The sequence below is a fragment of the Capra hircus genome, assembly GCF_001704415.2.
Source record: "Capra hircus breed San Clemente chromosome X unlocalized genomic scaffold, ASM170441v1, whole genome shotgun sequence".
NCBI classification, from domain to species: domain Eukaryota; kingdom Metazoa; phylum Chordata; class Mammalia; order Artiodactyla; family Bovidae; genus Capra; species Capra hircus.
Window position 1 is genome coordinate 40,861,987 of NW_017189517.1, and position 17,714 is coordinate 40,879,700.

At 43.1% G+C, this 17,714-nt stretch overlaps 1 protein-coding gene and 1 long non-coding RNA gene across 5 annotated transcripts; one reads left to right on the forward strand and one right to left on the reverse strand.

Moving 5' to 3' along the window:
* Nucleotides 1-7,114: 7,114 nt before the first annotated feature.
* On the reverse strand, nt 7,115-11,585 carry ARMCX2 (armadillo repeat containing, X-linked 2). 4 transcript variants are annotated; one of them, XM_013976164.2, is made up of 5 exons: nt 11,468-11,585; nt 10,821-11,216; nt 10,217-10,280; nt 9,820-9,894; nt 7,115-9,449 (listed from the first exon to the last, which is right to left on the reverse strand). In XM_013976164.2, the coding sequence occupies exon 5, from the start codon at nt 9,330-9,332 to the stop codon at nt 7,503-7,505; it is 1,830 nt and encodes a 609-aa protein (XP_013831618.2). In that variant the 5' UTR covers nt 9,333-9,449; nt 9,820-9,894; nt 10,217-10,280; nt 10,821-11,216; nt 11,468-11,585; the 3' UTR covers nt 7,115-7,502. The 4 variants fall into 4 exon arrangements, with proteins under 4 accessions (XP_013831618.2, XP_013831617.2, XP_005700187.2 ...); XM_013976163.2 differs by having other exon boundaries at nt 9,816-9,894; XM_005700130.3 differs by having other exon boundaries at nt 9,816-9,894; nt 10,821-11,056; nt 11,468-11,573.
* A 4,636-nt stretch (nt 11,586-16,221) lies between these two features.
* LOC108634448 lies at nt 16,222-17,136 on the forward strand. Its single transcript, XR_001917598.1, has 2 exons — nt 16,222-16,356; nt 16,846-17,136. It is a non-coding gene; the product is annotated as an uncharacterized LOC108634448 (long non-coding RNA).
* The last annotated feature ends 578 nt before the right edge of the window (nt 17,137-17,714 follow it).

The following is a 17,714-nucleotide window of genomic DNA, read 5'->3' on the forward strand; positions in this document are numbered from 1 at the left end:
TTTATCTTATTTATTTTGTGCATCCGTTAGCAAGATGTGTCCTAAGGTGATTATTTCTACACTTTAGACCATTTCTGTTTACAAAACACCCTACTTTGGAAGAATGGGGAACACCTGTATTTATAATTGTATTTTAATGAACAATTATCTGATTAACGATGAGTTTGAACATCTATTCATGTATTTTTAAGCATTTTGGTATGTATACGTGTGTGCTAAGTCACTTTAGTCATGTACTACTCTTTGTGACCTCATGGACTGTAGCCTGCCAGGCTCCTCTGTCCATCGGATTCTCCAGGCAAAAATACTGCACTGGATTGCCATGCTCTCTTCCAGGGGATCTTCCCAACCCAAGGATAGAACCTGTGTCTCATGTCCCCTCCATTGGCAGGTGGGTTTTTTACTCCTGCATGTATTTTGCCAGTTTACAATGATGTGTTCCTGTCTTTTTCTTTTGGTACAAGAGTACTTTGCATATGCTAGATACTAATCCTTTGTTAGTTTAAGATATTGCAAATATCTTTTTTTCTGTCATCTTTTAACTTTGTTCATGGTGCCCTTTATCAAATAGAAATTCTTATTTTTATATAATAAAATATTACATAAATATTTAAATATTACATACATATGTAAATTTGTAATATTTATGTAATATTTGAATATTTAAAATTAAATATTAAAAAATTTTTGCCTTCTGGTATGTATTTCTGAGGTTTTGTTTAAGAAATTATTATCCATTTCAACTGAAGCTGAAACTCCAATACTTTGGCCAGCTGATGCGAAGAACTAACTCCTTGGAAAAGACCTGAGTGCTGGGAAAGATTGAAGGCAGGAGGAGAAGGGGACGACAGAGGATGAGGTGATTGGATGGCATCACTGACTTTATGGACCTGAGTTTGAGCAAGCTCCGGGAGTTGGTGATGGACAGGGAGGCCTGGTGTGCTGCAGCCCATGGGGTCACAAAGAGTCGGATACGACTGAGAGACTGAACTGATCCAATTCTCTGCCACAGAGATAGTCTCTTATCCTGTATTAACTTTGTAATTTTAACTTTATATTTTGAAACAATTATAGATTTACAGGAAGTTTGAAGGCTAATACAGAGAATTCTGTTTTCTTCATAGTTTTCCCCAATCTGATATCAAAATTCGAAAACTGACAGTAGTACAATATTTGTGTATAGTTCTGTGCCATTTTCTCTCACTATTGCAACCAGGATTTGAAACTATTCTGTCACCACAAAGATCTCCTTTGTATTTTCCTTCTAGTCACACACGCACTCCCCCTCGCCATCCCTTACTCCCTATTTTCCATTTCTATTGTTCTTTTTTATTTCAAGAATGTTATATAAATTGAATCACACAGTATGTGAGGGTTTTCTTAAGATTGGTTCCCCGCCCTCCACTCAGTATAATGCTCTTGAAATCCACTCAAGTTGTTGTATTAATAATAGTTCATTCCTTTTATAGCCAAGAAGTATTACATGGGATGGATGTATCATGGCTTGTTTAAACATTCATGTATTTTTTATCTTTAATAATGCCTCTGTCTTAAAACCTGTTTTGTGTTATAAATTAATTTGGCTATTAATTTCCTTTTGGTTAGTGTTTACATGGAATATTTTTCTAACTTTTACTTTCAAAGTTTCTGTATGCTTATTCTTTATCATGTATATTGGGTTTCTAAAAATCAGACAAAATCTTTAAGCTAGTAAGTTTAGCCCATTTTTACCAATTATTTTTATTAATACATGTGAACTACGTGCTTTCTCTCTCTTTTTTTTTTTGCTCTTTTGAGGCTTCATTTTCTCATTTCTCATCTTCTTTGGATTAAATCATCCTTAGTGCATTTTTCCCTTAAATGCATTAGACATTTTACGCTATCTATTATTTTAGTGGTCACTCTTCCAATTTTATCATTCACATCTAACTTCAGTCTGGAGTTAATCAATTATATTAAGAATAGGTGAGAATCCCAATTGTGATTAATTTGGACTAACATAAACTCTTGGACATACTCAAAATCTGTAAAATCTACAATTCTTTTCTTTTTTGTTCTGATAATGTAGTATCATACTCAGACCTAAGGTGTTTTCATATTTGAAAGTATGAGTCTCAGTGAAGGCATGAGACAAATTGCTATTTATTTTCCTTATAAGTAAGGCACAAAGCTAACTATTTTTAAAAGGCCCAGAAAGGCTCAGAATTTCCCAGATCACCTACTGAAACTACCAGTTTCCCCCATTTTACTAAAGAAATGTGATAAATGGTACATTCAACTGATATAACAATTAAGTAAAGAAAAAGGCCAATTTCTAACTCATTCTTCAAGTTGTCTGTCTGACAGCTTTAAGTGAAGAAAACTTCATGCAGTAGGATTCTGTAATTGCTCTATTTTATCTTTTGCATTCAATTAGGTATTCCACAATTTAGTCTACTCATTGTTTTCACTGGAATTTGCTCATTGATTTTAGAAACAAACATCTGATCCCACTCAAATCCTCTTCTCCATGGTTATTGTCACCTCGAATGTATTGTCAGAGGGAAGGACTCTCAGTTAATTGTAGGCTATTAGTTTTCAATGCCACGTTGTGGAACAAATCCTTATTTGCCTTTTGCCCACCTCAGCCCAAATAACTCATGTTTTCTTGAGGCTCTGTTGCTTACTAACCCACTTCTGTTCTTACTCTTTGTCTGTAGACTTTTGTTTAAGCACAAGAAATGAATTTAAGGAAAGATGCTGTGATATATCTTACAAGTAATGGAAAAATTGAATACCTGGCCTGATAAATGATGAAAACAAGTGCACCTCAAGGACTCCAAGAGCAGGAGTTTGTATCACTTCATCCTTGTGCTCTACCACTAAAATGACAGCCCTGTATTCTCAATTCTTACATGCGTCAGTTTATATTCTTTAAAAATAATAAAAAAGACCATGAAAACTTATTGATCCAGTTGATTTCCCAGACCAATAAGTTAAAGCAAGGAAGTTAAGACTTTTCAATGCAAATTTGGTTGTGAGAATTGCCTCCACTTCAACGATGCCCCGGACACACAATGTAAAAGGTAAAAACTATAGTATGACAGGATGTCTAAGAATGTTTCAACAGTTGTACTTCAGTAGTAATAGAACACTATGTGGCTGCTGCTCAGTTCCTGGTGCCTACTGTCATAATTTTACCAGGTTAAATCTTTCCAAAGAACTACCTTTTTAAGTCTCAGCACCACCTGGACTATGCTGTTGATCATTCTCATCTGATGTGACCTAAGACACGAAAACTCAGACTTTAGGAAATGAAATATTTGCCTATTGTGTGATTCTTAGCTCATTCATAAGTCCAGTCTACATGTCTCTGCATGGGAATAGGTTCCATCTGAAGGCAGTGGAAACTTCTACTGTTAATCACAGCAAAGGAAGCTGGTTGGATTACCCTCATAGCTGGGACCAAGCCAAGAGACATTAATACATCCATCTTTAGTATATAAGCTCATATACCATCTCTACTTCATCCAGAAGAAGACATTACTGTTCCAGGACTGACAGCTTTTCAGATTCTCCTTACTAAGGGTTCTAACAATCTGGAATCTAGCCTCACCCAAGGTCATGTCATTACCAGAGCAATGATATTCTTTAATACATGACCACAGGTTTGATGTCATATGGGTTACAGTGGTCACAGTAAAACTGAATAAGACCAACATTAGACCCAGTGTCCTCCATCATTTCTCTTCTAAAAGGAGAAAAAGAAAAAAGGCTTCCACATTCATTGTTACCACTACTGATCTCTTCAAAAAGTCCTTAAGTATTATGAGCTGTCAAGCCTATGGCTGTGGATACAAGCTTTCCAAAATTCTAATTTTGCTTGAAAGTTCAAATTTTATTGTTCGTGGCAAATACTTTCAACTGTTTTCCTTGAAGTTTCACTTCATTCATTTTCAAGAAAATGTCTACCGAGTATCCAAGTCAGAAAAACCACAGTCTTTCTGCCAGTCATCCTTTCAAGTGAAATGGTGTTCCACATCAAAAGCAGCTAATTCAGGCACAATTCAAATGATTGTGTAAACATTTTCCTTTGAGACAACCATTGTATTAAGTTATGCAGCAGAAGTGCTTTTTGCATCCTTCGATTACACAGAATTTTTAAAAGATATGCACTCAAGCGTCAAGATTTAATTAAAAATATAATTTTATTATAGGGCTCCATTAAAGACATTTTAAAATGAAATTGGATTACAAGAATTTGTTGAGTGTGTGGCTACAGAGAAATTGATCACTACCAGTACAGTTTGGGGACACTGCCTTGATTTATGCTGAGGCACTAGAAATTTAACCCACCATTACTTTGTTTTGAAAATAATTTGGATCTTACAGTTCTAGGGACCTGTAGTGGTCTGTGAACTACACATTAAGAACCACTGATGTACAATGATTCCAATTCTGTGTAAAAATACATTGTGATGACATAATAAACATCAACATTCAGAAAACTAAGATCATGGCATCTGGTCCCATCACTTCATGGCAAATAGATGGGGAAATAATGGGAACAGTGACAGATTTTACTTTCTTGGGCTCCAAAATCAGTGCAGGTGGTGACTGCAGCCATGAAATTAAAAGACTCTTGTTCCTTGAAAGAAAAGTTATGACAACCTAGGCAGCATATTGAAAAGCAGAGACACTATGCCAACAAAGGTCCGTCTAGTTAAGTCTATGGTTTCTCCAGTGGTCATGCATGGATGTGAGAGTTGGACTGTGAAGAAAGCTGAGCGCCGAAGAATTGATGCTTTTGAACTGTGGTGTTGGAGAAGACTCTTGGGAGTCCCTTGGACTGCAAGGAGATCCAACCAGTCCATCCTAAAGGAAATCAGTCCTGAATATTCATTGGAAGGACTGATGCTGAAGCTGAAACTCCTATACTTTGGCCACCTGATGCGAAGAATTGACTTCTTGGAAAAGACCCTGATGCTGGGAAAGATTGAAGGCAGGAGGAGAAGGGGATGACAGAGGATGCGATGGTTGGATGGCATCACTGACTCCATGGACATGAGTTTGAGCAAGCTTGGGGAATTGCTGATGGACAGGGAGGCCTGGCATGCTGCAGTCCACAAGGTTGCAAAGAGTCAGATACAACTGAGTGACTGAACTGAACTGAACTGAAAGAATCTTCACTGACTTTTTGGACTGATGCCACAGACTTACATATGGTGAATGTCTTTTCATGCCAATAATATAAAAGTACATTGCAGTTTTTAATAATAGTTTTATAATATTTTACTGTGTGGACATGCTCTTGCATATTTTATATGCGGACATACCTATTGTTTAGTCAGTCCCATGGTGTTAGCCATTTAAGTTGCTTCTATTTTTTCTTAGAAACACTGGTCAACTGCATATAATTGATATTCCTCTGCATACAATTATTTATTTCTCTAGGGGAAAGAAAAATCCTACAAGTACAGTGCTCCGCTGAAAGGTAGGTACATCTTTAGAGCTTCTTATATAGATTAGCAAATTGCCATCTAGATAAGTTGTACCAATATATATGCCAACCTGTCCATTTTTTATGTGCTTCCCCTCCCAGGCGTCCCTATCTCTATTTCGGCCACAGCCTACCATACACTTGCTCCAAACTGAAGATTTCATGAGAGGTGTCAGGAAAGCAGGCTGGGTTTGGAAAAATCTCTGAGACTTCTCCCATTTTCTTCTTTCATAGCTTCATTGGGCCAGGGAGTAGAGGAAGGAAGATCTTCCTGCTCTTAAGTGAACTCAGGGGTGGGGGTGGAGTTCCCATAAACGCCTCAACCACTTCCTCTCTTCTAAAAGAAGATGGACCTAAACCTCTGACTTGAGCGGGGAAATCACTCTTTGCACAAAGAGTCATTCTTTTTGTCTCACTTCTCTTTCACATCATTATAAATGGTAACTCAAACAAACCAAAGGAAGAAAGAAATGGTAACTCATTCTGACATTACTTGGTTGCCAGAATTGCCTAAGGAAGAGGGCTTTCTTTGTCAGACCCTGCACAAGATCATACAATCCTTTCTCTCTGTCAACCTAGAGACAAGACAGCAGATTTTGGTAATTTTTTGAAAAGCATCTCTTATCATTTCCTAACGTTTCCAATAGTCACCACCCTATTTCACTCTTCATCAGCTTATGCTTGGTTTGTCATACATGCGTGCATGCTGAGTCACTTCAGTAGTGTCCAAGTCTGTGCAACCCTATGGACCATAGCCTGCCAGGTTCCTCTGTCCATTGGATGCTCCAGGCAAGAATACTGGAGCGGGTTGCCATGCCCTCTTCCAGGGGATCTTCCCAATCCAGGGATCAAACCTGCATCTCTTTTGTCTCCTGCATTGGCAGGCAGGTTCTTTACCATTAGCACCGCCTGGGAAGCCCCCTGGTTTATCATAACTTCTTAACAAATGTCTCCACACCTAATGCCATCCCAGCTCCAGCCCATTTTGCACATTGCCCCATTACCTTTCCTTTTGCCAAAAATGTTGAGTAACTCCCAGAAAATGACAGGATCATATTTCAATATTCCAGCTTGCAGTTCAGGATCTTCCCCAAACTTTTCACACCCTATATTTCCACCTTAGTCTCTCATCACTTCTCTTCCCACAGTTTCCATTCCAGGCAAACTGGTTAACTTCCTGTCACTGGAACAAATTTGCATGTTTTTCTTCAAGTCCTTTCCCCTCCTGGAATGCCCTTCTATGTTTTCTCATGCTGCCCTTCAGGGCCCACCTTAAGTGTGCCCTTCCTTCTTGAAGCTTCCTAGCGACCTCTGCTTTGTTTAAACAGATAGTATATATTTGGCAATAAGCATATACCCAAGTACTGTTAGTAATCTTTTTGTATTTGTGTACCTCACCTCTCCGGCTAGATTTTATTTTTTATAATTGAGTCCATTTTAATGAAAGAAAAATGTTTATTTTTAGATGTAAGTTTGGATAAAAAATGCATTTAGTTCATCTGAGTAGTGGTTGGCATCATAATTAAAAAAAATTGATACCCCTAATGCTAATTTAAGAGATTTTTTAAACATCCAAAAGAAATTATGAAAAATTCCAGCTAGATTTTATATTCAAGCAAGAAAACCATTCTTTAAATTGACTGAAACATACAATTTTATTAATGATACACAAATGAAGTCTTTGGTGAATAAATTCAAGTCAAAACAGATGACAGAAGTATAGGCTATTCATGATGGACAGGTTCACTGTCAATTCACATAGAGGAATCAGTAAAAATATTTCTATTCAAGCAGCACGATTAAAGTCACAAATATGCTTTCAGGACAAGAGGACTATTTATTTGGTATTCATAAAATGGTTCAGCTTAAAGCTGGAGATAGTCACAGATAATATCACTCTGATAGATACATTAATCAAAACTGGCAGCTGAAAGGATCCCTTTACTATATGAGAGGGTGAAAAAGCAGTAACTTTCAATTTTCATTGCTCCCAGACTTCAAGTTTTTGAGAGCACATAGACAATCAGAATTTGTCCACTAGTTTTATAACTTTCACTTTCACCAAGAGGTCATGGTGATCTGCTAAGGCTCGAATTTTCTTTACGCACACTCCAGATGCAGTACATAAGTAAAAAAGGGAGCCTTTATTGAATTCTCTGTAGTTGAATACTTCTGCCCTGAGATTGTCATAGATGATCTCAAATAGAGTCAGGGCATTAATAAGAATTTCTGATTCCACATAAGAATTGTAGAGGGAACTAAATGATGATGGCACTTGGGTACTGAGCAGTTTTTTTAACATATCTGGATTTTCAGCAAAATTCGAAAGTATTTTCAAAATCTCAACCTTGATTTTTCCACCTCCCTGAGATAACAAACGGAAAAAGTTTGCAATAGAATTGACAAGCAGGTGCTGGTAGTCATTTGTAATAGTCATGTTTGTTAAAAATTTTAATCCAACTACCTGTACTGCTGAGTTCAGGTTAGAGGCCATGATGTCATCCATCACTTTATTCATGTATATCTGAAGCCGGCCCTGATTTTCATAATTCTCACTCAGGTTATTCATGGCCATTAAGGCTTTTTCCTTAATGTGAGGATCGGTTTTGTTGATCATGTTGGCAATAATTGGGAGGCCTCCCAACTTGCGAATTGTGTCTTGGTTGCATGAATAATTGGCATTATTGCTCAGAGTGAGCAAAGCCACCTGTTGGATGAAAGGATCATCCGACTTTTGAAGCAAAGCAAGGACTTTCCTGAGATCTCGGACACCCAGAATCTCATCAATTTCATAAGGAAAGGGGCGCTTCTGCATGGGAACAGATCTCCTCCCTTTCCCTTTCTGCTGGGTCTCAGGCTCAGAGTCTGATTCCGATTCTGTGTCTGTCCATCCAGACTCTCCTTCCTCAGAATCAGGAACCTCTGCCAGGAAAGCCTGGCCCCCATTAGCAGACGCTGCTGCGGCTGCTGCAGCCCCATCTCCGGGCCGGAAGCCCAGCCCCAGCTCATCTACTTCAACCTTATTTTTCTTGCCCTTGCCCTTGCCTCCAGTCCGGGACCTGGTTACACCCTTAGCTCCACCTTTGAGTACAGCTCCAGTAGCTGACCCGGCCTTAGGTATAGCCCCAGTATGAGCCCCGGGGGTTGCTTTCTTAGCGGCTGCCGCTGTTCTAGAGGACCCTGAAGGCCCAGGAGCCTCTGCAGTCCCAGAAGGCGCTGCTACCCCTAAAGTCGCTGCTGCCCCAGTAGGCATTGCTGGTATGGAAGCCTCCACTGCCTCTGTAGGTGGTGATGCCTCAGTAGGAACTGGCACCACATGAGGCACCACTGGTGCCCTGGGAGCCTCTGCTACACCAGGGGCTTCTGCTGATTTAGGAGCCCCAACCATTGCGGGAGGCTTCGCAGCTGACGGAGCCTTTGCCTCCCAGAGAGGTGGTGCCACTGCAGAAGCCACTGTGGCTACTGATTCAGCTTTAGGCCCCAGCCGAGCCCCTTCTGTCTCCTGGGCCTTATTTCCTGCCCCACTCTGGGTCTCGGCCCTGGATGCAGCTGGGACCACTGCTTCAGCTCCAGCAGTGTCCAGAGCAGAGGATTCATCCTGAGCCCTTTCCTCTGCCCCAGTGCGGACTGGGGTTGGAGGACTGAATCCTGGCCCAAGGTCAATTGTGAATCCAGCCCTTAGTCCAGCTCTAGCCCTGGCTCCAGTCTCGGCCACAGCCCTGGTCTTGGGTTTAGCCAGTCTCTTCTTCATCATATGGTTTCTTCCCCTGGCATATTTGTAGACACAGTACCAGGCACTGGCCCCAATGACTATCCCAGCAGCTACGCAGCCAGCATCCCGAACGCGGCTCATGATGCAGCTGGAGTTAATTCTCTGATCCAGACGTGCCCAAATGGGGTGCGTGCACGTCCAAGTGAGGCACTTCAGCTCAGGTTCGAAATTCCGCTGAGGCTGCAAGCAAAGCAGGACCTGGGGGTGAAGGATAAAAATGAGGCTTAGGGCTTGCTCACTTCATGCCTAACCAGGCCTACTTACAGAAGAGTCTGGGGACATAATGCTTGGTGGGTGGGCCAGTACCCAGATATAGGTGTCCAGGCCTCTGTGTGCTGCTTCAGGTCCCTGCTTCAGGTCCCTGGTTGTCTGACGTTTTCTACATCTTTATCCCTAGCCCGCCCTGCCCAATATCAACGCACCTAATTCCCCAGCACCTAAATGGGGGATGAGAGGCCAAACAGACTTCAGGAAAGTTGGTAGAGAGCCAGAAGGAACCCTAGATTCTTCTCTGATTCCCTCACCCACACCCCAAAGATTCCCAGGTGATCCCCATACACTTACCAACCTGCTGGGAAAGCAGGAGCAATTTGCTCTTTTCCACCAGGCTAACAGTTGTGCAGGGCCCAAAAGGCAGAGAGAACTGTGGAAAGATTCCAGAAAGGGGGTTTGGGGCACCTTTGTAGATGGATTCTCTTCTTCTCTTGATTTGAACCCCTGTGAGTAAGTTTCTCCCTCCCAGGGCTCCTCTTTCCTACCGTATCTCTTCCTCCTCAAACCCCGATTTAAGAAGGCAAATGCCACACCCCTTTGGCTTCACCAAAAAGGACACGTCCAGGGCAAGTGTTTCTTGTAAAGAGGGAGAAGATGAGGGAAGAGAAACCTCTGGCCCCAGTTTCTGCTCTGGTTTCTGCCACATCCATACAAGGGGTTCCCGGACAGTTCCCAGCCCCTCTCACACTGACCTCCAGTGGTTCAGGGCTGTCTCTCTTTCCTTCAGTTCAGTTACAGCTTCATCCTAGAGACACACTGAAAAGCAGAAATACAGACAGCAAAACGTTGGAGACTGAGCCCGGACGATGGAACTGACTCAAGACTAGAGTCCCCAGCTGCTTTTTAGCATTCACAAACCAGAATGACAAAGGGCATCCGCCTCCTAATTCCCTCAACTCTTCTCATCCCTCCCCTCCCAGCCTAAACCCCGCCCCCGCGCAGACTCTCCAGGCACTCAACCCCTCCTTCCCTTCGCCCCGCCCCCGTCCGCCATTTCTCCAGACGGCCACACCCCTTCTCCTGCACCGAAACAGGAGGGGGCGGGGCGAGGGTGCCGCGGAGGCTGGTTGGGTCGCTGGACTAGGGGTTATGGCCAAACAATCTAGCGTCTCCCTCGTATGACCACCCATCCTTCACACTCCAGCCCCCAGGCCTGGCATCAGCCAGCAACCGGGCCCCAGTGTTTGCCCTTTTGGTTTGAGGGTCGTGATTCCCCACTGTTTCTCTGCTCTGGGCTCCGCCTCCCACCCCCCCATCGCAAACCCTCGTTAACCGCCATTTCTCCCGCCAGCGTACCCAAACTCCTTTTGCAGGACTGAAAAAACAGGGGTGAAGGGCTGTATGGGCCAGTGATGTCTGGAAAGCAGTCTAGGACTTAGCACGGCGGTTTCTCTCAGGGTCTTCCTTCCTGTAAAGCCCAGAGCCAACCCGCCATCTCCCCTACAAATGCTGTCACACCCATTTCCTAGCACCCCAAAGGACTGGGGGCCAGCCGGGGAAGAGGGTGTGGGGGCAGTGGTCGAAGGAGGTATCTGAAAAGTGAGAGTGGGAGTGAATAAGCCGGATTGTTTACTAATTGCGTGCCCCTCGGATCACCCTTTCCCCAACCTCCCCACTGGCCTTATATGCGCTGCCACGTTTATTTCTCTTCCCTCCTCCTCTCAAAACTGGATGGGATGTAGGGTGCGGGGCCTGAGTGTCAGAAACAAAACCAGAAAAACACTAGCTGATAGAGGAAGCGGATTCTCTGCAAGTACGTCTGCGTCTTTATGTTCCCCCCTCCCCCGCTCCCCGCCGCCCACCAAAATGAGCTGCGACTAAGCGCGGGGGTCTGGAGAGTCGGCCAGGGGCGGGCGAGGTGGAGATACCCGCGGCCTCAGACTCCCGCATCTCTGTGCTACCCCTATTCAGGGGTGCCGGGTCATGGCCACCCTCGCACCCACCTGCCCGGATCTGGGGGGATTTTCTCCTCCTCCTCCGCGCCTGGGTTAAACGCACGGCAGTGCACCGCGCAATAGAGTTGGTACCCAGAGGAGAACGGAGGACGGCGGTCAGAGCTTTAAGTATCTTTGCTAACGTCAGCTCCTGGTCACGTGAGGGCTGCATCGCCAGTAAGCTTGGGGCCCCAATTTCCACTCCCACCAGGAGCAGGAGCCCCCTCCTTTACCCCACTAGCACCTCACCCTACCCCATCAGGTTCTGTCACTCTTTTTTTTTTTTTTTTTTGGTCTTTATAGTCCCGAAGCCACAAGTAGCCTGTTCTCTCTGTGTTAGAATTTTGCCTTTCTCTGGTTACCGGAGAGGGGATGGCATCTTCTTGGAGGGGTATTGACAATTTTTTATTTTTTTTTTGTCGGGGAATTCTCTCATCCTTTTTTGAGCAGCTAAACACTCTCCCCTCGCTCCACCCCTAGTCCCCCATGCACTACTGCCCACAGTCGGACCCCTGCTCCAGTATAGGTAAGAGGCAGAGTGCCAGAAAGGAGACAGGGAACGGTAGTGCGGTCTTTACTTCTGTAATACTTCTCTGTTTTGTTTTGTTTTTTTAAAGCTGTTACCACCCTTGATTATTATAGTAAGAAAATATAAGAAAACAAGAGTTCAGTGTGGGAAGCAGCAGCAACAACAAAAAAAGAGTAGACATGTTCTAGAAAAAAGATCTCCCACTAATATTGAAAGGCACCATTAATTTTGGTTAATTTTTACCACATAGAAAATTCTATTGGCTGCATAGGAAATAGTTTTCAAAGCATGGTAAGGTATTTGCATATCTAAAAGTGGAATTTTTCTCAACAATTTAAGTGTGTTTCCATAGCATCTGTAAATTGATCTATGGAGAGATGTTCAGTTGTCTGGTCTCATTTATTTTGGACAAATAATATCCTACTTTTTCTCCTTCTGGGACAGCTTTTCAGTTGGATGAATAAATGATCCTGTCTTGTTCTGTTAGAGAAGCACATTTATTTCATGTTCCCAAACTGTTGCTGCCTGCTGTGTGAACCTCTTGCAATTTGATGGCTGCAACCATGACAGTTTTGATCACCTGTCCCTGGATCCGGTTCCAGTTTTGTGATTCAGCTCTGGGCAAAAAGAATAGCTCTTGTACGAAGAAAATGATGGATATGAGGGATGCAGATATGGTCAAATGCTTCCAGTCCTGTCAAGAGGGGAGGGAGGAAGGCACTTGCCCTCCCACCTCTCCTATATTCTCATCCTCTGGCACCTGACTCTGTTGCTTATCTCAAAAGTATATATGGACAGGTGACTAGGGTGATAAATATAATATTTACTCAGATGGCCAACTTGAGTAAGTGCCTTTGGCTTCCTCCCTCTCTCCCTCACAGCGGTAACTTAGGGATTCACAGAAAGCATTGCTGTTCCCACCTACCCCTGCAGCAGAGGGTTTCCATGAAGGTTGCTGGGGAAAGCACCCAGGCCTGCCTCCCCTGCTCTGCCCTGATTCATGGTGGCCCAGTTAACCTTGTTCCTTACGCTGTCTGCTGCTACCACCTGACCTGAGAGGTGCAGCCTGCTTGCCTCTCACCTCTGGCCACCTTACCTCAGGGCATCCAGGGGATCTCTGCGACCCAGGGATTGACCCCACAGCCTTATGTCTCCTGCATTGGCAGGCGGGTTCTTTACCACTAGTGCCACCTGGGAAGCCCCAGTGTATGTATAAATTAGTGGTTACAAATATTCAAAACAATAAGGAAATGTATAGTATTCAGGGAAAGAGCTCCATGATCTCTTTTCCAGTGTTGCTGCTGCTGCTGCTGCTAAGTCGCTTCAGTGGTGTCCAACTCTGTGCGACCCCATAGATGGCAGCCCACCAGGCTCCCCCATCCCTGGGACTCTCCAGGCAAGAACACTGGAGTGGGTTGCCATTATTTCCTTCTCCAATGCATGAAAGTGAAAAGTGAAAGTGAAGTCGCTCAGTCATGTCGGACTCTGTGTGACCCCATGGACTGCAGCCTACCAGGCTCCTCCATCCATGGGATTTTCCAGGCAAGGGTACTGGAGTGGGGTGCCATTGCCTTCTCCAGTATTAGTTGCTGCTAAAGATTTCCAGCTTTCTTTTTATGCATATATTAGTAAGTGCATTTGTGGTTATTAACTTCTGAATTGAACAAGAATAAACAATAAGCATTTGGAATTTGTATTGTAATTGCAATAATATCTGCAGATTAATTTGAGGAATATTAGCATCTTAACACTGAGACTTCCCCTCCAGGAAAATGTCTCCATTTTGCTCAGATCTATTTTTGTTTGTTAATCAAATATTTTAAGTTTGTTCAGCTAAGTAATTCCTATTAATTGTTAGATTTTTCCTAGGTATGAGAAATTTATGTTGCAGAAATGCTATTCCTTTCTCCGATTATAATTTCTTAAAGGTGATTTTCTGCTTAAGGAAAATGTTCTACTATTATATAGTTATTTTGTATCTGCCAGTTTCTCTGTTCTGTCTGATTGATTCCAATTGTTTCCTGGTGATGCTTTTGGTTTTTCCAGGTATGTATACATAACCATCTTCAAATGATGATATTTTTTTTACATTTATTCCTTTCTAATATTTATAACTTTCCCCTTTTTCTTTTCTGCATGTGTTATAAGGACCAGAACTATGTTGAGTAATGGTGGTGCTTGAGAACCTTCTGATCTTGTACTTGAAGAATATGGGAATACCTCTTATGTTTCATCTTTTAGTGTAACTTTTGCTGTTTCTGATACATTTTATCTGTTTTTCAAGGTTACTTTTACTTGTGTTTATCAGTACTTCACAAAAAGTAGTAGAAGGAAATAATATCAGTGAGTAGAGGTTACTTCACAAGTTCTGTGGTCTTGGTAGCCCACAAAGATGGAGGAATCTGCTAGGTCAGAATAGCCTCTGACATAGTCTTCATCAGACTAAGACTATTTTATGTGCTCAGTCGCTCAGTCACACTTTGTGACCCCATGCAATGTAGCCCACCAGGCTCCTCTGTCCATGCAATTTCCCAGGCAAGAATATTGGAGTGGGTTGCCACTTTCTACTCCAGGGGATCTTCCCTACCCAGGGACTGAACCCGCATCTCTTGTGCCTCCTACATTGGCAGGTGGATTCTTTACCACTAGCGCCACCTGGGAAGCCCATTTTCTTTTCATTAATTTAATTTAACTTAATCTAATTTAACCAATAATAATTCATTAAATTATAAATATATAATTCTTTACTACACAAGCCAAGTTTCCACTATTCCTTTTCATATATATATATAAATTTAGGACTGCCTAAATCAGTTTATCAAATGCTTTAATTGTATGTTTTTTTTCCTTCTTCAGTTTGCTGTTGAATGAAAGATGTAGATAGATCAGTCTCCCTGTCACTCTAGTCTCCCTATAGTTTATTCTCACTACCTCCCCCAAATTCAAACTCCCAACCCACCTTCCCTGGTTTAGAGTAAATGCAGATGTCTTCACTACAACTGACAAGGGCCTGTTCTCTTAACCTTATTACCTTTCTGCTTCATCTTCTACTGCTCTCTCTTTCACTCAGTGATTCCAGCCTCATTGATGTTCCTGGAACATACTGGGCTTGTTACTTCCACAGAGCCTTTGCATCTGCTTGTCCTCATGCCTGGCATATTCTTCCCCCAGATGTTACCACACTTAGATCCTTCACTGACTTCAGGTCTTTACTCAAAGGTCACCTTTCTAGTGATGCTGTCTCTGGTCCCCCTGAAAAGTTATCTGAAAGTTTAACCTGTCTCAACTTTTTATATCTCGTTTTCCTGCTTTTAATTATTTTTTTAGTATCTATCACTAATAGTATATTATATATATATATGGTTTATTTGCTTTTTTATTGTCTGTCTCTCTCATACAACGTAAGGGCCACATGATTTAGAGATTTAGCTCTGTTTTATTCACCCTTGTAACCACAGATGTAGAACAATGCATGGTATGTAGGAGGTCTCAGTAAATTTGTTGAATAAATGAATAAATAAAGGAATGCCTTTCCAACATTTCACTTGCAGTGACTCTCATGCAGTCCAGAAATCAAGCCAGTTGGTTATGCTATATTAGCAGATTTGTAAACTCTCAAGTAAATAATTAGCTAAATCAGGGTCTTATCATGTGACTAGATGTAGAAGATATTAAGAGAGCCTTGAGTGGCACATATGGAACTCATTATAGTGAGAATGACTGTTTATGAGACATGACTTTACAAAAAAAATAATCTTTTTCTTCGCATGTGAAAGTAGTTCTATCATTATTTTGCCACAATAAAATTTGCATTGTAAAAAAGAAACAGAATAGTGCTAACAAGAAAATAACAAAATCCATTCCTACTCTCTGCTTCCTTTCCTGCCACCACTTCCCCCATCCCTATTTCCAGGTATTTTCAGGACTGCAGAGGTGAACATTAGTGATTCCACAGAAAAAGGGTGGAGGGAGCAGGGAGGACAGGACCGTTCCCCAGAGCAGCAGTGGAATCGGCCAGTAGCCCAGGAGAAAATGTTGCCTCTTCTAATAACCAAAGACAACACGTCTGTTGGATGTGCAATGACTAAAAGGAGGGACAGCGTCCTGCGTGGTGCTGGGGGTACAGGAGGAGGGGGCTGGAGGGGGGCGGGCCACCCTCCGCTTGGCTAGTAATAGGAGGGGAAATGTGGGACCCTGAACTCACCCGTGACGTAGCTTCACGTGACCAGGAGCCTGTGTGCTGAAGTCGGTCCAGATAGCGGTTCTTACTCAGGTAACCGACTCCTGATTTCGTTGGAGGCGGTGTGACTGTGGTCAGGGAAGGAGGACAAGAGGAAACCCGTCCTGATTCCCGCCGCTCACGGTGAGGGTGGGTACTGATTGCAGACTCTTGAAATGAGGGTGGAGGGTAGGTTTTCGAGTTTGGAGGGGCTTGTCAGTCTCCCCGACCCTCCCGCCCAGCCCCGTCAGAGTCTCACGAACCCAGCTCCTTTTTGTGCTCTGCCTTGTACAAGACAGCTGAAAAGGTTGGCGTGGGGGACCCCGCGGGCAGAGGGCAGGGGAGGAGGAGGCTGTCGGGGAGTGGAGCCATGGGTTGGGCGGGGGAGCCAGGCCTGACTACCTGGACTGACAGGTCAAGTTCCGGGTTTGAGCCCACATTTAGCGGTTGATGCGTTCACTGTTTTCACTGAGCACTGAGTCCCCATTGTCTCCTCTCTGTTTCTGTCTGGTTCTCGCTTCGGTCTGTCCCTGTCTGCTGGTCCATCTATCAGTGGGCTGATGATGCAAAAGAAAAAGCAGCTTAACGCCTGCCTTGTTGTCTTCTTCCCTCTCCGCCCCCAACACCCCCGCCCCCTAGATCCAGCTAGACTGCGGTTTCAGACTCCTGCATCCAGGCGGCTTTCATAGCCTAGAGAGTCCCCTGAGAGCTTTGCTCAGCTGCAGCATGGGCCGTGCTCAGAATTTGGGCTTGATGGCAACAGGCCTGGTGGTCGGGGCTGGCTCCTGGTACTACATCTACCGACTGACGTTGGGAGAGCAGAATAAGAAGAGACCCGCTGATTCGAAAGACGTTAATCCTGCCTACAAAAAGTTTAGGAAATATAGAAAACTGTAAGGAAGAAAATAAAAATAAGTCACCAATAATTGCTCTTCCTTGTCTTTCTGTCTGTGTAAGAATGTGGATGTGTGTGTTTAACATTATTGAAACTATACTGTGTATGATATCCTGGAATTATTTTTTTTCAGGTTACATTGTAGGGTATGCCTTTCATCAGTTAATGAATATGTATCATAAACCGTCTTTTAACAGATTGTTTCATAGTAACATCATAATCTTCTCCCTTTGCTGGCCTTTCAGATAGGAAAGAAATATTAGATATCTTAATTTTCTACAAAGTAACCATGGAGGATCAGTGATAAAGAATCCACCTGCCAATGCAGGAGATGGAGAAAACTCAGGTTCGATCCCTGGGTTGGTAAGATCCCCTGAAGGAGAAAATGGTAACCCACTCCAGTATTCTTGCTTTGAAAATTCCATGGACAGGGGAGCCTGGAAGGCTACAAGTTCGTGAGGTCATAAAGCATGGAACATGACTGAGCGGCTGGGCATATGCACACACATAGAGAAAGTCTACATAGACTTTTGCGGGGATGTCTTACCATACTAGTTATGGCTGTGATATCCATCATTCTTGTTTCCAGAAGGACCAGTTAGGTAGCTTTGGT